The following is a 25024-nucleotide window of genomic DNA, read 5'->3' on the forward strand; positions in this document are numbered from 1 at the left end:
ACTATTCTTTTTTTAAAATTGAATTATAGGTGATTTACAATATTGTGTTAGTTTTAGATATACAGCAAAGTGATATGGTTATACATATATATGTGTATATATCTATATTCTTTTTTTATTCTTTTCCATTATAGTACATTACAATATATCGAATACAGTTTTCTGTGCTATACAGTACATCCTTATTGTTTATCTGTTTTATATATGATACTGTGCATCTGTTAATCCTATACTCTCAATTTATCCCTCCCTGTCCTTCCCCTTTGGTAATCATAAGTTTGTTTTCTATGTCTATGAGTCTGTTTCTATTTTGTAAATAAGTTCATTTGTACTGTTTTTCAGATTCCACATATAAGTGATATCATACAATATTTTTCTTTCTCTAATTTACTTCACTTAGTATGATAATCTCTAGGTCATTCCATGTTGATAAAAATGGCATTATTTCATTCTTTTTATGGCTGAGTAATATTCCATCACACACACACACACACACACACACACACACACACCATTCATCTGTTAATGGACAGTTAGGTCACTTCCACGTCTTGGCTATTGTAAATAGTGTTGCCATGAACATTGGGGTGCGTGTATCTTTTTGAATTAGAGTTTTTGTCTTTGACGGAGACTATGCTAAAATTTAAAATTAATTCCTGGGACTTCCTTGGTGGCGTGGTGGTTAAGAATCCGCCTGCCAATGCAGGGGACACGGGTTCGATCCCTGTTGCAGGAAGATCCCACGTGCTGCAGAGCAACTAAGCCCATGCACCACAGCTTTTGAGCCTGTGCTCTGGAGCTGCAAGGTACAACTACTGAAGCCTGCGTGCCTAGAGCCCCTGCTCTGCAATAAGAGAAGCCACTGCAGTGAGAAGCCCATGCACTGCAACGAAGACCCAACGCAGCCAAAAATAAATAAATAATTTAATTAATTAAAAAACATAAAATAAAATTAGTTCCCAGGTTCATTTATCAATTTAAATCTCATAATACAAAAATATGTATATCTTAAAAAACGAAATATTTGAAGGTACTCATAGATCTGTAATTCTTGCTTCTTTTAGGTTAATTAATATTCCTGGGAATTCCCTGGCAGTCCAGTGGTTATGTCTCCACCTTTTCACTGCCAAGGGCGTGGGTTCAATCCCTGGTCAGGGAACTAAGATCATGCAAGCTGTGCGGCACAGCAAAAAAAAAAAAAATTCTCATTCCTGTACCAAACTCTGCCTTCTCCCCTCAATGCACATACACTCCCACATAACAGTCACACATAGGATGTAGGAGACTCATAAGTTATTTTTCACGTGTTTAGTTTGAACTAACTGGAAGACACCTTTGGGGAGGGTCTCTGAAAGACAGTTAGTGGTCTGTGCATGACACAATGCGAATAACAATAAAAATTCCTATTTATATTTATGGGATACTTTATAAGTCACATATATTTTTCCAAAGAAATTTATTTCCCTCTCGCAAAAACCTTTTGAAGCAAGTAAGACAATGTTGTCTCGTTTTGTAGATGTGAAAATAGACTCAGAAGATAAAGTGACTTAGCTAGAGTCACTGAGCCCAGATTTTATGTATTGTTCAATCTTACTCTAAGCCCCATCAACGTGTCTGTGTTCACAAGCACATTGTAAAACGTGGAGAAATTCACAAACACCGAACTGTACGATGCTACCTCATCACTCAAAAAGAACTACGTCACGGAATAATTGGGTTTTATCATTCCTTCCTGAGGACCACATTTGTGTTGAGTTTTGACAGTCTACCTGGCTAATCCTCCCTCTTTCAGAATAAGTTTATATTTGGTTCTGTCATATGTATTAATACTATGTTTCCCTTTTAGGTTGTCACAGCTCACGCAGTTCGTGTCCCTGTCACCAGCAACCTGAGTGCCAACATTACTGGATTTTTGCCTATTCATTGTATTTACCAGCTTCTGAGGAGTCGTTCCTTTACAAAGCACAAAGTGTCAATAAAAGTATGACCTTACATTTATATTTCAAGCGACAACCTAAGTTAATGCTTTCTTCCCAGTTCCCTTTCAGTTTGTAGACCTTTACTGTGGGTTTCGTGTGTGAAGTGTGTCTAGTTACTAGTCGTTTATATAGTTATAGTAATTAGGCTCTCAATTTCAGATTTTTAAAACAGTATAACTGTTCAGTTATTTACAAAATGTACACTAGTACCTTTTAAATTCTCAGTAATATCATTTAGCTATTTCATTAAACCTTAGTAAAAATTGCCCTTTTCTGTACTTGGTTTTGTTCACCAAACTGAGAAAGTTGCTGGTTAGCCGTGACCAGTATTTGTACATTTGTCACAAGGACATCTAACATCTAACTTGAAAATATTTTTGATATATTTTCAATTTGTTATGTAGTTGGCTATACCAAACAGTTAAAAGGTCCTCTAAAGAAAAGGCTGAACCCCAGGAGGTAAAAGGAATCTGTTTGGACCATTTCTAAGAGGCAATTTTTTTATAAAGAACCATGAACAATATATACATTGATATATCACACTTAATTATCCTTGTTATCATGATCTAGTGAAGTTATTTTCCATCTTGATTGTATCTTCTGCTTCTTTGTATTTTTAGCAATATAATAGATAAGAATTAAGAGTCCAAATGCACACCCAGCATTTTTTCTTGGCCTCTATTTGTGTAGATAGTTAATCTCCCATAAGTGGTTGTCAAAGTCACTTTCTTAATCTGTCTGAGGGTTTGTTGTGAAGAGCTGTCCCTCTCCCTAAATTTCTTTCTGTTGTGGGGTCTTCTACAGCAACACATATGGTGCTCTAAATACTGATATAGAAGGGACTTAACGGTGTTTTTCCCACTACTTGAAAACTAATAGATTAAAAACCCAAAGTCCAAACTCAAAACTCAAACTCATCATTTTAGATTTATCTTCCACGTCACGGTATTCTCAATTTTAGGGTATAAAAGTATTTCCTATTTTTAAATCAAAGACAACTGTGAAACTGGATAATATATTTAATAACTGTTGAAGGTTAGTAGTGAGTTTCACTGATTCCTAAATCATGTAAAATTATATGTGCTTTTAAACTTTTGCTTGCTTTTTCTTATTGCCATAATTGACTTGGTGCCTGCAACCTTCTTTTTTAGGACTGGATTTATAGACAGCTCTGTGAAACCTCCACTCCACTCCATCCTCAACTACTTCCTCTGATTGACGTGTACATAAATTCTATACTTACTCCTGCATCTAAATCTAATCCAGAAGCCACAAATCAGCCAGTCACAGAACAGGAGATACTCAATATTTTCCAAGGAGTCATTGGGGTAAAATAGTGGCTTTTCTACATTTATTAGCTTATTTTTCTTTTATTCTTCAGGCTGACTCCATGTTTTTTCCCTGATTATTAGAGGAGAACAACTTCTAGGTGGTTCTGAATTTAAGATGGTATTCAGTTTTTTTAGATCACTTATAAATATTAAAAGAATGGTATTAGTTCCAAGTAGTTTGTTGAATAGATACTTTTTGAGGAATTCTTTCAAGAGCTCCATTTTCCTTTTTTTTTTTGGCCGCGCTGTGCCCCTTGCATTAGGAGTATGGAGTCTTAACAACTGGACCTCCAGGGAAGTCCCAAGAGCTCCGTTTTAAAGCTTAAGGAGTGCTGTGGAAGTTTTGTGTTTACCAGCAGACTACGTGACATTTCAACACATTCAACCAGCTTTGTTTAGTTTCCTGGGGATCTAAGATCTACCTAGATTATTAATGGAAAACTTGAAGAAAATCTTTTTTCTCCAAATATACTTAACTGTCCAATATCATTTTTAGGAATTATTTTCTTCATGGTAATTTCAGATAATACTTGAGACGCCAGTAAAGCTTTTTGAGAAGCAGCCTGATGGGGCTGCTGTTGCCTTTTTTTCCCTATCTTCTTTTTTTTTTTTTAAAAAACAGTAACTTTTTAAAAAATTTATTTATTTTTGGCTGCGTTGGGTCTTTGTTGCTGCGCGTGGGCTTTCTCTAGTTGCGGTGAGCGGGGGCTACTCTTCGTTGCAGTGCATGGGCTTTTCATTGTGGTGGCTTCTCTTGTTGCTGAGCACGGGCTCTAGGGCGTGCGGGCTCAGTAGTTGTGGCGCACGGGCTTAGTTGCACTGCGGCATGTAGGATCGTCCCGGACCAGGGCTCGAACCCATGTCCCCTGCATTAGCAGGCGGATTCTTAACTACCGCGCCACCAGGGAAGCCCCTTCCTATCTTAAAAACTATTAAGCATGTTGCTTTTCATCTCCCAAGCCATCTCAAATTTAACTTAGACTTCAGGTTGTCTCTTTGAGTTTAATGAGAACACAGCAACACTTCTCCCAACTTGTTCGAGCTTGGGAGCAGCAACACTTAATAATCTATTTTGAATGCTTTTGCTATCAAAAAGCACTCATGAAATGTAACAGTATTTTAAAGTATTTATAATATTACCTCCAGGGTGACAACATCCGCCTTAATCAGCGTTTCAGTATCACAGCACAGCTTTTGGTGCTTTATTATACACTGTCTTACGAAGAAGCTCTCCTAGCAAACACAAAGACTTTAGGTAAGTTGTGCATAGGCGAATGTTTCTAGTGATAGTTCATCTTATTTGCTTATATTTTGTTACTTTCTAGGCTGCTGTATGAGAAAATAAGGTCAAATATTCTAACAAGCTCCAGCTTCATTCTACAGTCTTTGCAATGGAGGCATTGTGTACTCTGAAGCATAAATACATGTATGTCTGGGCATATAACCACCTCTTAAGGCTCAGTGCTGCTTTTAGCAGGCTGAATTAATGGATAACTGAATTGTCTGTATTTTAACAATTTTAGTGACCTTACTAACTAAATGTAAATTAAGAGATAAACCTAAAGGAACTGCAACTGAAATAGTTTTACTTGATTTCAATCTGTGCCCTCTTCTTCCCTCCATTAGTGTGAAGGGTAACAGTCTAATCAAAGCAATAGAAAAAAACCAACAGTAGGTTTTCCTTTGCCATTGAAATGATCACTGAACTAGGCTTTCAGACTTAGCTATTTCATATAAAATCAGAAGGTTAGATTTAGCATAAATGATATCAGTATAAAGTAGTATGTTTTCCTCTATTTGAAAAAGAATATTCACCTGTATTTTAGGCTTGTTAAATGTATTTAGTTCCATATTTGAAACAAAAAGAGTGTCATTAAAAAGTTGTAGGCTGGGCTTCCCTGGTGGCGCAGTGGTTGAGTCCGCCTGCCGATGCAGGGGACATGGGTTCGTGCCCCGGTCCGGGAAGATCCCACATGCTGCGGAGCAGCTGGGCCCGTGAGCCATGGCCGCTGAGCTTGTGCATCCGGAGCCTGTGCCCCGCAACGGGGGAGGCCACACAACAGTGAGAGGCCCGCGTACAACCAAAAAAAAAAAAAAAGTCGTAGGCATTGAGTATATAATGCAGGGAGAATTCTTTTAAGGGAGGTTAATTTGTCATAGCTGAGTGGTTTTACTTTTTGAAAGCTATAAATTAAAGTTACTCTTCAGTGTGTGGCAGATCAGTTTCTTTTATTTTTCCGAAGTATTGTGTTATAAGTATTCTGTGCATTTCTCGGCTGCTTTCTTTTCTGACTGCAGGTGTTAGGGTTGTACAGATGATATACCACAACTGTAATTATAGTCTTTGTCATATCAGGGACAAGATGGGCTAATAATAAGCATTAGGGAATAGTCTCCCACTTTTTTTTTTTTTTTTTTTTTTTTTTTTTTTTTTTTTGCTGTACGCGGGCCTCTCACTGCTGTGGCCTCTCCCGTTGCGGAGCACAGGCTCCGGACACACAGGCTCCACGGCCATGGCTCGTGGGCCCAGCCGCTGCGCGGCATGTGGGATCTTCCGGGATAGGGGCACGAACCCGTGTCCCCTGCATCGGCAGGCGGACTCTCAACCACTGCGCCACCAGGGAAGCCCTAGTCTCCCACTTTTATCCACGTGTAATGAATTCTGTTAAGGAATATGACACTTGTGATTTAATGGATAGTAGGGGAATGAGTTACAAGCAGGTATTCTGGGGAGAACTCAGACCATTAATACTGTAGCAGGGGACTAAGATACACCCTTAGTTTTTGTTTAAATTAATGTCTAGCCAAAAAAAATCTTAATACAGAAAAGTACAGAGACTAGTGTAGCCAACTTTCGTGTATATACCATGCAGGATTAACAGGTCACTCAGAATTTTTTGGACTGGAAGAACCTTTAAAGATTACGTATCCCAGTCCCCAATGACATGCTCAGTTCAACCCTGGTTCGTGTGAAGCTGCTGTTCTTTATGCAGGAGTCTGATGGATCTTAATTGGAAAGTTAAGGATTTTAGGTTAGGAGTACAACCCAGCCTGGATTGAGTCTTGGAAAAGGAACTGGGAGATTAGAGGAAAGTTGTTAGGTTTTTCTAAGATTCTAGGCAAAAGATGGTGGTGGTCTGGACTGGTAGTAGTGTACATGTATTTTTTTCTTTTTTTTTTTTTTGGCTGCGCTGGGTCTTCATTACTGCGTGCAGGCTTTTCTCTAGTTGTGGCGAGAGGGGGCTACTCTTCACTGTGGTGCACTGGCTTCTCATTGCAGTGGCTTCTCTTGTTGCGGAGCATGGGCTCTAGGCACGCAGGCTTCAGTAATTGTGGCATGTGGGCTCAGTAGTTGTGGTTCGCGGGCTCTAGAGAGCAGGCTCAGTAGTGGTGCAGGGGCTTAGTTGCTCTGTGGCATGTGCGATCTTCCTGGACCAGGGATCCAACTGTGTCCCCTGCATTGGCAGGCAGATTCTTAACCATTGCACCACCAGGGAAGTCCCAGTATATGTATTTTGAAGGTAGAGCTGAGAGGTTTTGCTGATGGATTCATGAGGTTTGAGAGACAGGAGCCAAGGTTGATGTGGAGGCTTTTGGCCTAACCTATAAAATGGCTATGGACTGAAATAAATGAGCAGGTCTGTGGGGGATCAGGAGCTCGTTTTGGACGTATGGAGTTTGAGATGTCTGATAGACTTTCAAGTGGGGATGTTATGGAAACAGTTGTAAATACTGGCCTAGAATTTAGGGGAGATACCAGCACTGAAGCTTTGAGATTCTTCAGCATATATATGGTATTTAAATCATGACATTAAATAAGATTACCAAACGGGAAGGTGTGGGAGGAGACTCAGGAGGATCTGTTGTCCTGGATGCCAAGGAAAGAATGTTTCAAAGAGGAGAGAGAGTTCACCTGTGTCAGATGATGTTGATGGATCAAGTAAGGTTAGGACTCCGCTGATGACTGCATATAGCTTGCTGGAGGTCCTTTGACCTTTACAGTTTTATTAGTAAAGTAAACACTTATTTTTAGGATGAAAGCCTGATTGTAGTGGATTCAAAAGAAAATTAGAGGAGATATACTGGAGACAGTGAGTACACACAGTTCTTTTGAGGAATTGTAAAGAGAAGGAGAGAAATGAATGTGATAATTGGAGAGGAAAATGAGGTCAGGAGAGGACTTTTTTTTCTTCTTTTCTTTTTAAGGTGAAAGAGCTAAGAGAATGTTTGTATTCTGCTGGGAGTAATCTAGTAGAGAGGGAAGGCTGATGAGAGAATCCCTGGAGGGATGTCCTTGATAGGTGAGAGGAGATGGGATGTAGAAGACAAATGGAGGGATCAACCTTTCCTTGGAGAATTTTTTCCCATAGTTCAGGAGATTTTTTTCTAGTCTAGTTTCTTATCTCCACAGGGAATAAATAATTGGAGAATATGTCACAACATGAGAGAATTTTGCTTTTCCACAGCCAAAAAAGATAAGTATTCTTCCTCAAATTTATTCCTACCTGTGAAGTTGTGTTGTGGTTTCAGTAGCTTGTTAACTGGTCTGTGGTTTTGGCCTTTATATTAAACATTATTAGCAGCCACCAGGTAGCTGTAGAAGCTCAGATATGGAATTCTGACACTTGAGATAGAGCCAAGTATTAGAATATCATAGTCATTAAAAAATGGGTTTGTATATATACATATTTTTTCACATATGCATATTTTTGATTTGTTTTAAAATATTTATAATACATGCGTACATATTAATTTTAGTTAAATAGTGTATTGATCCAAAAGAATATCTGTAAGAAATAATAATATAATAAATCCCTGTGTACTAATACCCAATTAAAATATGAGCATTACTATTATATTTCCAGTTTTTATACTTTAAAAAGTGTTTCCTATTTATTACACCTGAAGACTTTATTACTAGGTAAAAGTTTGTTTTTACATGCTTTTGAAGTAAAAACAATACTAATGAATATTGAACATATGAGAAACTGTTTATCTGCTCTTAAAGCAGCCAGTGGGATCCTAAACACAGTCTCACTCTTTAGTGGCTAAAAGTATTACTTGCTTAACTCTCTCCCTCAAGCTTAACTTCATTTAAAAACAGGGTCTGGCTGCCTTTTCTGCTTCTGTCCCGTTTCGTGTGAAGTTTCCTTCTTTGTCGGCAGCAGAACAAGACACATACCGTGGTATTTGGGAAACTGTAATGTTTACTGCCTCTGAATTCCTGAACTTGAAGTTTTTCTTTGCACTCGATAGTTAATTATTTTCTTACCAGAAGAAAGTTAACTCTAACTGCCTCTATCAAAATGCAGAAACCTTTAAGTAAACACTGGCAGATGTTTTTTCTTGGCAGCTTGAAGTTTCAGTGCTGTAAAATCAAGTTTGACCAAAAAAGGTTCTAAGAGTTAAATGACTGTAGTGTAGAGTAACCGTATAAAATTTTTAAACTTATTTCATTATTTACCTAATTGCTTTCATATCTTAATGCAAAAGAACTGGCTTTTAAAATAAAAACATTTATTAAAAGTGTGTTTACTGGAGGAAATTGAGGAAGTGAAAAATGTACAAAGACCAAAGTAAAACCACCCATAATTCTGCTGCCCAGAGGTAATCACCATAGAATTTTGCTAGAAAACCCTTTAGTCTTTGCACATATGATAACTTTCACAAAGTTGGAATCATATTTTTTTTTTGGAGGGGGGGAATCATGTTTTTAATCTACTCTTTTTAATAATACACTTTACACATTTGCCTATTTAGTAATTTTTTTTCTGAAACATGATTTTTAATAGCTATATAATATTTCTTCATAAATATGTACCATTACTTGACAAATTCCTTATTGTTGGACATTTAAATTATTTCCACATTTTGCCATTATAGAGAGTGGTGGAATGAATATCCTTAGAGCTCACTCTGTATACAGGTATACTTATTTCTGTCCTTAGGACCGAACTACTAAATCAAAGATTTTGGAATTATAAGATTTAAAAAAACAAATTGCTATATTGCTTTCCAGATAGGTTATAACATTATAGACATTTTGTATAAGGCGTTTGTATAAGATGTGAGTGTCAATTTTTTTGCAGTATTGACTGTTACTTGTTTTTGGTGTGTTTTAATTATAGAATTTTATAAAGAGGAAACTCTTTGAAAGCGAGGTACTAACATTATATGACTCATCACCTATCTATTCTTTTAGGACATTATTGTGTCACTTTTAAAATTTATGTATGCCTTTAATTAATTTTGCTGTCAAGTATGGGGTGCAGATTCAGTTTTTTTTTTAAATAATTGGTTATTTGTCAACATCACATAATGAATAACATGTCATTTTCCTATTACTTTGGAAAGTTGCTCTGATGTGTATCGAAGTTTTATTACAAACCTGTGTCTGGTTTTGGGTTTTCTTTTTTATGTTAGACATTTCCAGTTCCTTTAGCCATTATTGTTCTTGTTCAATATTTCTGTCCATTCTCACATATATAACCTTTCACATGAACTTTATAATGATTTTGTCAAATTCTACAGAAGAAAATTGTATTGGGATTTTGATTAGAATTATGTTAAACATAGAGATTAATTTGGAGAGAACTTACATCTTTACAATAGTCTTTCCAGCTAGAAATATGAAATAATTCTTTTTAAAGTCTTTTTTATTTTTATTTTTTTTGGCTGTGCCATGTGGCTTGTGGGATCTTAGTTCCCCAATCAGGGATCAAACCCAGGCCGTGGCAGTGAAACCACCAAGTCCTAACCATCGGACTTCCAGGGAATTCCCTGAAATAATTTTTTCTTTTAAATTATTAAAATGTAAGATTCATGAAGGTTGACTTTTATCTGTTTTTGCTACGGTATCTAGCATTTAGAATATATATTACTTGAAACATAGTAACCACTTAGTAAATGTTTTTGAATGAGTGAACTTATTCAAGTTATTTTTTTTTTTTTTTTTTTTTTTTTCTTTTTGCGGTATGCGGGCCTCTCACTGTTGTGGCCTCTCCCGTTGCGGAGCACAGGCTCCGGGCGCGCAGGCCCAGCGGCCATGGCTCACGGGCCCAGCCGCTCCGCGGCATATGGGATCCTCCCAGACCGGGGCACGAACCCGTATCCCCTGCATCGGCAGGCGGACTCTCAACCACTGCGCCACCAGGGAGGCCCTCAAGTTATTTTTTTATGTCAATTAAATTTTATTTTTTGTAGGTTCTGTATAATTTTTTCTTAACAAGTTTTTTCTGGTTACAGGAAAGGTATTGACATTTAGTTTGGATTAGTCTCTGAATTTCTTAGAGTACCATTTAAAATTTTTTGTTAAATTTATCAAGAGAATACTTTTTCAGCAGTTATTGGGATAATTTGGTCTATTTATATAATTTGTTGTATAATTAATATCTGTATATTTCTGGAGTGGGCTCTACTTGCTCTGGGTATGTTATTCTTTTAGCATGGTGCTAGATTTGATTTGCTTGTCTTTTTTTTTTTTAAATATGATTTATTTCCATCTGTATGTAAACAAGTGAAATTGGCCTTTTTTCCCTTTTTCTTTTCATTTCTTCTTTTTTTTTTCTGGCTTTGGTATTAAGTTTACACTAATTTCATAAGTGAATTAGTTTTCCATAGGATTGTTTTAAGGATTAAAATGTCATTAAAACTAGGGGCCATGTAAATAGTATTCAAAACATTCCCACAGTTTCGTTGAGGATGAGGTTAAAAGTTAGATTTGAATCTTTTTTTTTTTTTTTTGCGGTATGTGGGCCTCTCACTGTCATGGCCTCTCCCGTTGCGGAGCACAGGCTCCGGACGCACAGGCTCAGTGGCATGGCTCACGGGCTTAGCCACTCTGTGGCATGTGGGATCTTCCCGGACCGGGGCACGAACCCGTGTCCCCTGCATCGGCAGGCGGACTCTCAACCACTGCACCACCAGGGAAGCTCCAGATTTGAATCTTTGAAAGCGACACGTTGGAAGAAAATTGGAAGTGTGATTGCTCATGTTGAATATATAAAACCAGTGATGTTCCCATAGGCCTTTCATAATTATAGTTTAGTCTTTTACTGGAAGATTAAGTATCCTTGATGTTGTATTTCATGGAGATGTTAAAGAGAAATAATTGCTTTAGGCAGGGCTTCATGGGCTGCTAGTTCTTTGATGGAATTATTAAGATGTGAACAGGATTTTGTCTTCAGTTTCATAAGTCCAGAAACTTAAAGGTTGATACTTTACCCTAAGTTGATCTTGGGGACTCTAGATCTTAATAATACTGGCTAACATTTGAGTGCTTGTTATGTGCCAAACACTACTTGAAGCTCTTTACACCTGTTAACTCATGTAAACCCTCACAACAATTCTGTGAGATGGGTACTGTTGTTGTCTTTATATTACAGGTGAGAACACTGAGGCACAGGGAAGTTAAGTGACTTCCCTTAGTTTTAAGTGTTGGAACCAGGATTTGACCATCACTGGAACTTATATATATTTAATATTAATCCATTTTTATTATTCAAAATAATCTATCTTTACTAGTATATATTAGCATTTTGCCTAGTTATAATCAATCGATTTATCTTAATACCATTTTATGTTCCATTTTTCCTCTTTAATGTTATTTTGTACAAACAATAGTGTTATTTTATATCCATCAAGATGGGCCACAGAGTTGTGGTTTCAAATTGGTTTTTAGTATTGAATTTCTTTTCTTTTTTCTCTTTTTACCTTTTGACGCTCTTCCCCTATTTCTTTTACCCCTCATCCCCTGCTCCTCTGGCAGCCACCAATTATTTCTCTGTATCTTTGAAGGTTTTTTTGTTTTTGTTTTTTTATGATTCCACATATAAAAGAGATCATATGGTACTTGTCTTTGTCTGACTTATTTTAGTTAGCATTATGCCCTCCAGTTCCACCCATGTTGTCACAAATGGCAAAGTTTCATTCTTTTTTATGGCTGAATAACGTTCCATTGTATGTATATATGTGTGTGTGTGTGTGTGTGTATGTATCTCATATTTTCTTTATCCATTCATCCATTGATGGACACTTAGATTGTTTCTATATCTTGGCTATTGTAAATAATGTGGCAGTGAACATGTGGGTATATATAATCTATTCAAGTTAGTGTTTTCATTTTCTTCGGATAAATACCTAGATGGGAAATTGCTGGATCATATGGTAGTTCCATTTTTAATTTTTCGAGTAACCTTATACTGTTTTCTTTTTTTAAATTATTATTTATTTATTTATTTGTTTTTGGCTGCATTGGATCTTCATTGCTGTGTGCGGGCTTTCTCTAGTTGCTGCAAGCAGGGGCTACTCTTCGTTGCGGTGCGCGGGCTTCTCATTGTGGTGGCTTCTCTTGTTGTGGAGCATGGGCTGTAGGCGTATGGGCTTTAGTAGTTGCAGCATGGAGGCTCAGTAGTTGTGACACGCAGGCCCTAGAGCGCATGGTCTTCAGTAGTTGCGGCATGTGGGCTCAGTAGTTGTGGTGTGTGGGCTCTAAGGTGCGTGGGCTTCAGTAGTTGTGGCTTACAGGCTTAGTTGCGCCACAGCATGTGGGATCTTCCCAGACCAGGAATTGAACCCATGTCCCCTGCATTGGCAGGCGGATTTTTAACCACTGCACCACCAGGGAAGTCCCTCCATACTGTTTTTTATAGTGGCTGCACCAATTTACATTCCTACCAACAGTGCACAAGTGTTTCCTTTTGTCCTTATCTTCATCAACACTTGTTTATTGTCTTTCTGATAATAGTCCTTCCAACAGGTATGAGGTGAGAGCTCATTGTGGTTTTGACTTCCATTTCCCCGATGATTAGTGATGTTGAGCATCTTTTCATGTACCTGTTGTACCTCTGTATGTCTTCTTTGGAAAAATGTCTCTTCAGATCTTCTGCCCATTTTTTAAAATTTTATTTATTTTTAATTTATTATTTATTTTTGGCTGCATTGGGTCCTCGTTGCTGTGTGTGGGCTCTCCAGTTGCAGCGAGCAGGGGTTACTCTTCTTTGCAGTCCATGTGCTTCTCATTGTCGTGGCTTCTCTTGTTGCAGAGCATGGGCTCTAGGCGTGTGGGCTTCAGTAGTTGTGGCAGGCGGGCTCAGTAGTTGTGGCTTGCAGGCACTAGAGCGCAGGCTCAGTAGTTGTGCGCATGGGTTTTGTTGCTCCGCAGCATGTGGGATCTTCCCGGACCAGGGATCAAACCGTGTCCCCTGCATTGGCAGGCGGATTCTTAACCACTGTACCACCAGGGAAGTCCCCTTCTGCCCGTTTTTAACTTGGATTGTTTGGTTTTTTGCTCTTGAGTTATATGAGTTTTTAAATATATTTTACATATTAGCCCTGTATCAGATATATGATTTGCAAATATTTTCTCCCATATAGTAGGTTGCCTTTTCATTTTATTGGTGGTTTCCTTTGCTTTTCTGAAGCTTTGTAGTTTGAAGTAGTCCCACTTGTTTATTTTGCTTTTGTTGGCTTTGCTTTTAGTGTCAGATTCAAAAAAATCAGCCAAGACCTGTGTCCGGGAGCTTAGCACCTGTGTTTTCTTCTGAGAGTTATATGGTTTCCGGTCTTAGGTTCCAGTCTTTAATCCATTTTGAGTTCATTTTTGTGTGTGGTGTAAGATAGTGGTCTAGTTTCATCTTTTTTCATGTATTTTTATCTTCAATTTCTTTCATTAATGTCTTGTAGTTTTCAATATATAGGTCTTTCACCTCCTTGATTACATTTATTCGAAGGTGTTTTATTCTTTTCGATGCAGTTGTAAATGGGGTTGATTTCTTTTTTTTTTTAACATCTGTATTGGAGTATAATTGCTTTACAGTGGTGTGTTAGTTTCTGCTGTATAACAAAGTGAATCAGCTATACGTATACATATATCCCCAAATGGGGTTGATTTCTTAATTTCTCTTTCTGATTGTTTGTTATTGGTGTATTAGAAACACAACAGATTTTTGTGTATTGATTTTATATCTTGCAACTTTACTGAATTTGTTTATTAATTTTAGCAGGTTTTTTCTTTTTTTTTTTATTCTTGTTACCTTTATGGAACTTTGACATCCAGAAAAGCCTCCTCAGCCACTTATTTACCAACCAACTGTACTTCACTCTTTAGGAAATTATTTGGTTCTGGCATAAAGCCATGTACCCTAAGGTGCTCCTTAAATGCTAGCTCCCTCATCTTACTGTAGAGGTCCCACGTATTCACCTCAGCGTTTGCATGAGAGTCACTTATGTGGGCTGAAATACTTGTCGCTTTTACCACCTTTTTTTTTTTTTTAGTTCTAACAGTTTTTTGATAGAGTCTTTAAGGTTTTCTGTATAATACCATATCTGCAAATGGTGACAGTTTTACTTCTTCCTTTTCAATCTGGATGGTGTTGGGACTAGAATTTGACTGTCACTGGAAGCTATGTTTTTTTTAAACTGTGTTTTGAGATACATTCTTACTCAGTTCATAAAAGATTTTTGTGGAAAACTGGGATGCTAATTTATTAATTTACAAGGGGGATTATATCTAACCAAGAGGTATATGGCCTGTTTAGGCAATGATTCTCAACCTTTATTCTAACACTTGCACTCATATGCTTTTTATCTTCAATAAAAATTTGTTGAGCTTTACACTGTGTGGTTTGTATTTGGAAAAGAAAAAGTATATTGGAAATGCTTTTTCAAACTATGGACACCCTGGTTGAGATGCTCATGTGGTTTTGTTGTGTACAAGCAGAGTACCTTGGAATGAGATGAGGGTGTCAGGCATATAGCATATGGTGGAGATGAGACAAAGAAAGATAGCGTTGATTTGCAAGGACCTTTACTCTGTGGGATCTGGGAGTCCATGGAAGGTTTCTGAGCATGGAGCCAGAGACATGTGATCTGGCCAAATCTCAATTTAAATAAGAGGACTATGGCAGCAGTGTGAAGGATGGATCAAAGACCAGAGAAATTGGAGTCTGGGAAATTGAGCCGTAATAGTTATTTAAATAAATGATGAGTAGGCACTGATTTAGGATAGAAGAAAAAGAACAGAAATTAAGATGGATTTGTTTAAAAAAAAAAAAGCTTGTGCTTGTTAGTTGAAGGTAGAAGTTGTGAGAGAAGGAAGTCATTCATATTTCCCAACTTTCATCAAAAAGAGTCACCACTAATACGTAATATGATTAAATTAAGGCTGTTGGCATCATGAAGCTTTAAGCCATGCTGGCATGACTGCATTTGGGAGAGTCTTGACTGACTTCTCAGGTTTGGGTGTTTTTTTTTGTTGTTGTTGTTTTCTAGTACAGGGCACTTCTGCAAGTGGCTTCTCTCACTCATGATTTTTCTTCCCCCTAGTTTCAGTTTCGGGGCATTTTCCGAGATATTGCCCTTAAGTATGTTCTTGCTTGCCCTGTGTATTCATTATTTTGCTAGTGATTCTTCATCTTTTATGAACTATATTCACAGATTAAGTGAATTAAAAGTAATTTGACATTGTGTTTGTTCCCATTTGTGTTGAAGGTTAAAATTTCTATTGTTTCTGACATTGTATCTTACATTTTTTAATCTTTGACTGACAGCTGCCATGCAAAGAAAGCCCAAATCATATTCGTCTTCTTTAATGGATCAGATTCCCATCAAATTTCTTATTCGACAGGCTCAAGGACTGCAGCAGGAGTTGGGAGGTATTTGTTTTATTTGTGTTTTACTGCTAACTTTTATTGTTAAAAAGTTCCTACCATTTATGATGTTATACAGTGTAATAGGTGCTCAGTGTTTAAAGCCCAATTCAAAAGTGAAATTCCTCTTTACCTCCCTTGCTGTCTTACTCCCTGCAAACCGCTCCTCACCCCCAAGGCCCTAGTTTCATTTTGGTGTGTAATTTCAGATATTCCTTTCTATAGGCTGAATCATGTGAAATTACAGGTATTCAACTATTTTTGACCTCCAAAAATGCAGTTTCATATGGTTGAAGCTAATAGATACACACACAAGTAAAAAATTCTTTTTTTAAACTTTAAATGGTATTGTACCCTATCTCTTCTGAGATTTGCTTTTTTCTCTTTGAGTCTTGGAAATCTTATCATGTCACTTCATCTAGACCTACCTTATTGTTTTTAATTGCTCCATAACATTCCTTAGTGTGGAATTACTATAATATTTTTACTGTAAAACTGTCAAGTAGAAATATAGTACTATTTTTTGAAATTCAAATTTTTTCTTAAATGAACACCTTTTTATAATGTTTGAATGTTTGTTTTTTTCTTTTTGGCTTGTTTTTTTGAAGTTGGGGATTTTCTTTTTCTGTCTTTGTTACGGTTGGTTTCCAGGATGAACATGAGCTTGCTTTCGTCATCTTTAGCCAGATGTCTGCATTTATTTATTACATCTTTGCATTATCTCTTTCTAGAGAAATGATGTTATATTTGGCAGCTTTTGGCAACTAACATGTTTTACTGAAGAGATTATGAAGTGTAGATTAATTTGCACTATTGTAAGCAGTCATTTTTGTGACTGTTTTGGGAAAGTCTTGACTACACATGTACTTGTGCATTAAATTTAATACCACTTTTGATTGTTACAGTGCCTTTTCAAACAGAAGCATTTATTTTAAGCAGTTTCTATGAGAAAGGAAACAGATACTTAACCCTCTTGGGACTAAGCAGTGGTTTGATTTGATCTAAGTTGCATAATAAGGGGGTGATTGGATCTAACGTACTTTTATTACTACTGATACTCTTACTGCTAACTCTTGCAACTTTGGAGATGATGATAATAATTGTTTAGTAGCAGCAGCATTTATTAGGTAAATAACATAGTGGCGCTTCATATATAGAAATAGGCATTTTTACAGTATCATCATTTATTTTCTCATTATTATTACACAATAATAATAATGAGTAGTCTAACTATGCTGTAAGCAAAAGATTAGAAACAAGACTTAGATTTAGTCAAAGGAGGGTTTCCCGATCCTTTTGAGCTTCCTTAACCCTTCTTAAAAGAAGACAAATGCACCCTCTTGTGGGTATTGTCAGTACTGCTTGGGTTGGGTGACATAGCTGTGTGACTTTGGGGACGTTAATAAATATCTTTCAGCCTGTTTCCTCATAGTAGAATGGAGACAATATTGCTTACCTTGTAGGAACGTTAGGGTGAAATGAGGAAATGCACATAAAGTGTACATTTAGGTACTCAAGTTGGGCAACTTTAATTTTACTCATCTATAGCAATGATTCTCACCTGGGTTGGAGGAGAGGACATGTTCTCCTATAGAAGCCTATCAGAATTTCTTCTTTTAAAATCTTTTAAAATTTTTATTTATTTATGTTTTGGCTGCGCCACTCGGCATGCGGGAGCCTAGTTCCCCAACCGGGGATCAAACCCGTGCCCCCTGCAGTGGAAGTGTGGCATCCTAACTACTGGACCGCCAGGGAATTACCAAGCCTATCAGAATTTCTGAGTGAGGCCTTTTTCAAACCATATATGATCTCCCCGAAATGAACATTCTTTTCCCTTCTCTTTTTCTCCTCCCCACTCAACTCTTGAACTGACTGCTATGTCAAACTAATTTTCCTGATGGGAGACTTTTATGCTGGGATAGGGTGGAAGAAAGCTTGAGAACTTTTGACAAAAGTAGTGGCTTCCAGCTTCCTGTGTATCAGTTCACTTGGCGATCTTTAAGCAGATTCCCTGGCTGAACTACTGAACAGAAGTTCTTAAGCTGTAGTATGCATGCATAAGAAGGGCAGAGATGCCTTTGGCTTGCTGTAAATGAAAGGGAGAAGAGAGAGGGGTAAGAAGAGAGAGAAGATTTTGATGTTTAAGAATAAAGAATCCAATTGACTTCTTTTAAATTTTCAAGGGTTGCATTCTGCTTTACTTCGTCTCCTTGCAACTAACTACCCACATTTATGCATTGTGGATGATTGGATCTGTGAAGAAGAAATCACAGGGACTGATGCCCTGTTAAGAAGCATGCTCCTGACTAGTAATGCCAAAAACCACTCTCCTAAACAACTTCAAGAAGGTATAATAAATTGGTATGCCTTTTACCCCTTTAGTAGTACACAGAGGTGTTAGGCCTGTGGAAATCTTAAAATCACCCAGAATTTTCCTGGAGATATAACAGGGTTTTGGTGAATATATTTAAAGTAATTCTCTTTGAGTTTAAGGATTTTTTACCATTTTTTTCTGACATGCTTGCATCTGTTTCCTCATAGGTTCTACATTATATCACTAAACAGGTCATGTGGTTTTAGGAAAGTCCTAAAACTGGTCAGAAATAAGTGCTGTGGAATAGAACAATGTATCTGCTGTTAATGGATAATAAGCTAGGTCAGCACTTTGAAATAGAAATATGATGTAAGCCACACATACAATTTTAAACTTGCTATATATTGCCACATTAAAAAAGTAAAAAAAAAAAGGCAAATTAATTAAAATAATTATTTTGTATAACCCAGTATATCTAATATATTATGATTTCATCACGTAATCAATATAAAAAGACTGTTAAATATTTTACTGTTTTTTCATACTAAGTCTATGTATTTTATACTTACAGCACATCTCATTTTTGGACTATTTGCATTTCAAGTGCTCAGTAGCCAGAAGTGGTTAGTGACTATTCTATTGAAGGAGCATGGTCCTAGCTACTTTTTACTAACAGCTGCTTATAGCCCATAAAGGGCTACCTGAAGGAAGGTGTCAAGAAGTTTGAATTTTTCAAATGAATGTTAATACCAAGAGCAATAGTTCAGTATATTTTCATGTTTCAGTCAATTTTTTAAATCAGTGTGAATCATTGTCTTTGGGTCACTCTCACTAATGTGATTTTTTTTTTTTTTTTTTTTTTTTTTTTGCAGCTTCTCACTGTTGTGGCCTCTCCCATTGCGGAGCACAGGCTCCGGACGCACAGGTTCAGTGGCCATGGCTCATGGGCCCAGCCGCTCTGCGGCATGTGGGATCTTCCCAGACTGGGGCACGAACCCGTGTCCCCTGCATCGGCAGGCGGACTCTCAACCACTGTGCCACCAGGGAAGCCCATTAATGTGATTTTTTAAATGAGATATTTTTTGTTCTTTATGAAATAACTGCACCTTAACATCAATTTTTCTTAAGGGCCTAATTTTAAGTATACCCACAACTATGACTAGAATGGAAAGTTTTACTTTTTTTAAAGCAATATTTTCTTGATTTGCTTCGCCTATAGTTTGATAGAGCAATATTACTTCCTATTTGGTAAGCTGTATACTATTTAGATTATGACTGTGAAGTTTTCCTTTTAGCATTTTCAGCTGTCCCAGTAAGTCACACACAAGTGATGCAGATTCTAGAACACTTGACTCTACTCTCTGCCAGTGAACTTATACCATATGCAGAAGTATTAACATCCAATATGAACCAGCTGTTGAATTCAGGGGTTCCGAGGCGAATTCTTCAAACGGTCAATAAACTATGGATGGTTCTTAATACTGTGATGCCTAGAAGGTAATTTCAGTGTATTGTTACATGTAATAGATAAGTGTATAGCAGTGATTGTATTCAATAACCTAAACTTAAATGTTGAAAAAAATTGTTAAAAAAAACTTTTTGACAATATAAATCCTTTCTGAAGACCACTAATTAAAGAGTTGTTGTAACTTTAAGGAAAAGAATAAACTCTATCTTAAGAAACAGAGAGAAACCTTCAAGAATTTCCAACTTGAGAAATTTCTTTAAAAGGGAGTTCTCATGTAGAGTCATTTGTGGCTAATTGTGATTTAGATTACCATTGTGTCTTGCATCATTGCAGTGGTTCCAAATTTTGCTGTACATTAAAATCACCTCGAGAGTTTTTAAAATTCCTGATCCCCAAGTTGTAACCCATGCCAATTAAATCAGAGTGGAACGCTGGATTCAGTATTTTGTCTTTAGTCAGATGGGTCTCTGCTGTTCCATAGATTGCATCAAAAACACTTGGTCTGCTCTAGAAACAAATACTGGGCTGGACTTACCTGAGATTCTGATTCAGTAGGTCTGGGAATATTTATACTTTTTTTTTTTTTTTTTTTGCGGTACACGGGCCTCTTAACTGTTGTGGCCTCTCCCGTTGCGGAGCACAGGCTCCGGACGCGCAGGCTCAGCGGCCATGGCTCACGGGCCCAGCCGCTCCTCGGCATGTGGTATCCTCCCAGACCAGGGCACGAACCCATGTCCCCTGCATCGGCAGGCGGACTCTCAACCACTGCGCCACCAGGGAAGCCCCGGAATATTTATACTTTTTAAGTTTGATTTTTACTTATATCAAATTAATGAATGCACGTAAGTTAAATAGTGTATAAGGTCTGCCCCCACCTTCCCATTTTAGACTATTGATCCTCAGAGACAATTATTCTCAGCTCCTTTATCTTTTAATTCTGGCATTTATGTCCCACCATGTATCTCAATCATATGCTTGTAATTACTATGATTTCCTGACTTTCCAATTTAGAAATTATCTTTTGACTTCCTACAAAATCCTTCATACAAGATGAAGATTTAGCACTCTTACTTGCTTCCCCTGTGAGTCCCTCTTCTTTCATATATTCCCCCTTCCTCCATTTCTCCCAACACAGTTATATCAGAATTTTTGGTTAAAGAAATATTCAGTGTGCATATTATTATGACTACATAAGTGTTATTTATAGCTGATGTATATGACATCCTTTGATTACAATTTCTCTCTTAAACAACTGCCCTCCTTCATACTCCATATACAAACCCTGAGTTCAGGTTTTTTTTTTTTTTTTTTTTTTGCGGTACACGGGCCTCTCACTGTTGTGGCCTCTCCTGTTGCGGAGCACAGGCTCAGGACGCGCAGACCCAGCGGCCATGGCTCACGGGCCCAGCCGCTCCGCGGCATATGGGATCTTCCCGGACCGGGGCACGAACCCGTGTCCCTTGCATCGGCAGGCGGACTCTCAACCACTGTGCCACCAGGGAAGCCCTTGTTTTTTTTGTTTTTTAGTTTTTTGTTTTTTCGGTATGCGGGCCTCTCACTGTTGTGGCCTCTCCCATTGCGGAGCACAGGCTCTGGACGTGCAGGCTCAGCAGCCATGGCTCACGGGCCGAGCTGCTCCGCGGTATGTGGGATCTTCCCAGACCGGGGCACGAACCCGTGTCCCCTGAATCTGCAGGCGGACTCTCAACCACTGCGCCACCAGGGAAGCCCCCTTGTTTTTTTTGTATCAATAACCAATTCACTCTCAAACTTTATTATTGAATGGAAATTTACATTAGTTGTTAACACATCAGGTAACATATTAGTAACATTTTTCATTGGAAACCTTTCAGATCTTTCCACCCTTATGTTTCAATCTGGGACATTCACAGTAGCCATCTGGAATTGCTTTGTCTCTTGGTTTGAGTCCATGTTTTTGTCTTTCTTGATTTAGTTCCTTATTTAAGTGAGTGGAACTAACGCTCAAGTTGCTTCCTGGGAAAGGTGTTTGGGAAATTTATTTTTTTTGAAGCTTTCATATGTGAAAAGGTTTTTATTCTTCCCCTCACATGTGATTGATATTAGGCTAGGTGTAGAATTCTAGCTTATTTTTTCTTTTAGCAATTTGAAAGCTTTATTCTATTGAAGTAATTAGAGCTTTCCTGATTGCTTTTGAGTAATCTAATCTTATACCAATTCCCAATCCTTTGTATGTGACCATTGTTTTTTCTCTTAAAGGTTTTAGGTTCTTTTTCATTGTTTCTGAAATTTCATGATGATACATTTTGGTTTGGGTCTTTTTAAATTCATGGTGCTGGGCACTTGGTTGGCCTTTTTTTTTGTCCGGGGACTAATGCTGATGTCTTCACTTCTAGGACAGTTACTTGTATTTTTTTTTTCTTCAGTACTTTCTTTCCCTCTGTTTTCTGGAATTTTTTGCAATTTGGATTTTAAACCTCTTGAACTTACTCTGATTTTCTCCTTCTTTCTCCTCTATTTTTAAATTTTTATGTACATTTTCTGGATATTTCCTCTGTTGTCTTCTGATCTTTCCTTTGAATTTAAAATATTTCTGTTATAGTCTTAAATCTCTAAGAGCTCTTTCTTATCTGAGAATCTATAAATGCCTCCTATTCTTGTTTCATATATGACATATTCTATCCTTTAAGGAAATTAATTATAGGTTTAAGATTTTTTTTCTTCTCATCTCTATATTCTCTGTTTCTTTGGCATTCCTTTCTTTCTGTTTGTATATTTTAATCTTTTTCAAAGTAGAAACTTTCTTTAAATGTCTGATGATTGTTGGCTATCCACTCATTTAAGAGTGTGCAAGCTCTGTGTGTGAGGTGGGGTTGGTGGACTCCTGGGCTTCACTGTAAGAGGTCAGATACCCTACATATTGGCATATTCTTCAGTAATTCTGATGTGTAGTCAGGTTAGTAACCACTTTTATAGTCTATTGATGTTTAATCTCAAAGTGGCATCTCATATTTAGATTCTGTGATGATAAATGTAGAACAATAATTTATGGGGCCAGTTACAGTTTCAAAGTGCTTTGGTGGATATCATTTCATTTATAGGTATTATATTCATATTTTACAGAGGAGGAAACAGTTCAGAGCGGTTCCATGACTTATACAGAGTCATATAGCAAGTATGGTATAACTGAGGTTTTAATTCAAATTCTGATTTTATATGCCATGATTATTCCCTTACAACTGTGAAGATTTTTGAAACTACTTTTGTTTATTGTTTTATCTTCATTTGTTATAGAAACATAATAATAGGTTAGATTTCTATAGTTTTTAATTTTTCCAAGTTCATTTACACCTGTTCTCTAATTTTTTTCCTGACTATATCTTTCTAAGATAAAAGGAACTGGATGGTGGCTACAGGTTTCAATTATGATATAGCTGTTTTTGAACATATGATTATTTTCTCATCAGGCTGTGGGTAATGACAGTTAATGCACTTCAACCGTCAATAAAGTTTGTACGACAGCAAAAGTATACTCAGAATGATCTGATGATAGATCCTCTCATTGTGCTAAGATGTGATCAGAGGGTGTACAGGTATGTGTCATTTGAGTTCATTTTTACTATAGAGTTATGCTTTGGAGAGTCAAAGGAAATTGAAGAAATTCAGTTTAAACTTATATCTTCGTGTTCTTGCAGGTAACTTGGCCGTATGACCTGTGAGGTTTTTGGTTTTTTTTTTTTGGTTGTCTATATTCATGAACTTCAGTTTAATATGTGATTAATAAACCTAGTCTTAACAAGATGTCATCTTTGGATTTGGCAGCCCTCAATAGTGGCTGTTCTTTCTCTCAGAGTCAAGATAGTGAAAAATGATACCATTTCTCATATCATTGTTGAAAAAAGCTTTTAAAAAACTGGTTTATTATGAATCATTATGTGCATTAAAATTGTGATCCTTTTGGAATCCTTAATTGTGATGTTAGCTTTATTGATTCTACATTTGTCTATACTTCCTTGCCAATTGCTTAACTTAATCAGTTGCTTTGAAGTAGCTTCACTTCAAGAGGTGGGATTAATTAATTCACATCATTAATATTTGAATTTCTAGTTGCTAAGCTAAATAGTAACAAAGATATACAAGTTGAGGGGTCTGCCTTTAAAGTGATTATCACTTGTATCGGGAAATAAGATAAATACCTGAAAAGTTAAATAATATGGTCATATGCAGATGAATGGTACAGTAAATGAATGGTGTTAAAAGTTTCAGGAGGAAGTGAGACTTGAGTAGTATTTTGAAGTGTAGAAATAGGGTTTAGATGAACAGATACTGTAGTGATGGGGAGTAAGAGGTCAAAGAAGGTATTGTGAGAAAAAGAATAGTGTGAGCAAAAGTGTAAAAGCAAGAGTGAAAAAGGCTTGAGTGGAAGGCTTAGTTTTTGAGAACACACTTTAGAGTTGGAATGTTAGGTTAAGGTCAGGCTATGGAGGGCCTTGAATGTTAGGCTGAGGAGGTCATTTAGGTGGTAACTTACAAAGAGAAGGTCACACTAGATAGTTCAGAGGGGAAAGAAACTGGAGTAAAGAAGACTAACTAGGAGACAGTAATATACTCATCTGCCTTTAACCCTGGGGATGAAATTCTTGAAGTGGCAAAATCTGCAGAATCAGCCAAATATGGTTTGGTGAGATCAAGGTCTCAGAGGGAAGAGGAATCAGAAGAATAAACAGTATAAATGACATTAAGTATCTATTTAATAAAAAGAAAACAGTAAATAACACTTCTAGAGAAGAGCCATTTCTAAAACAATTTATCAGTGTTAAAAATCCACTTAAGTAGGTAACCTTTCACCTAAATCACCCGCAGTTGTTCAGGAGGCTGTTAAATTATGCTATCATAATGTATGAAATGTTTTTGTAGCCTAGATCTTTCACTTAACAACTTGTGAACCTTTTCTCATGTTAATAGATCTTCTGTTAATTGGCTACGTAGTATTCCACATAGATATGCTATGCTTAATTCAGTTCCCTATTGTTGGATATATTTTGTTTATTTCCATTTTTTGTTATTATTGATAGTGCTGTGGTAACTATTGTGTACTATTTCCTTAGAAATGATTCTTAAAAATGGAATTATTGAGACAAAAGGAACATGCTCATTTTTAAGTCCTTTGATTCATGTTTTCATTCTGCCACTCAGAATGGCTGAACCTATTTACATTCCTATAGTGATGTTTGATATTGTACACTTTCCTACAGTTTTATATAATTTTTCCAATTTGATAAGTGAAAAATCGATTCCCATTTTAA

At 37.0% G+C, this 25024-nt stretch overlaps 1 protein-coding gene across 5 annotated transcripts in view; it reads left to right on the top strand.

The window, feature by feature from the left end:
• The window catches only part of INTS2 (integrator complex subunit 2), a 53162-nt gene that overhangs the window by 19908 nt on the left and 8230 nt on the right, over positions 1-25024 (top strand). For all 5 annotated transcript variants that reach the window (XM_081220013.1, XM_081220012.1, XM_081220011.1 and 2 more), the window contains exons 13-19: positions 1847-1981; positions 3131-3307; positions 4457-4565; positions 15859-15963; positions 18141-18305; positions 19567-19768; positions 23186-23311. In XM_081220013.1, the coding sequence (XP_081076139.1) occupies positions 1847-1981; positions 3131-3307; positions 4457-4565; positions 15859-15963; positions 18141-18305; positions 19567-19768; positions 23186-23311 (1019 nt within the window). The remainder of the gene's footprint in view (positions 1-1846; positions 1982-3130; positions 3308-4456; positions 4566-15858; positions 15964-18140; positions 18306-19566; positions 19769-23185; positions 23312-25024) is intronic.

Source organism: Mesoplodon bidens (genome assembly GCF_964165515.1).
Source record: "Mesoplodon bidens genome assembly, chromosome: 19".
In the NCBI taxonomy this organism is placed as follows: domain Eukaryota; kingdom Metazoa; phylum Chordata; class Mammalia; order Artiodactyla; family Ziphiidae; genus Mesoplodon; species Mesoplodon bidens.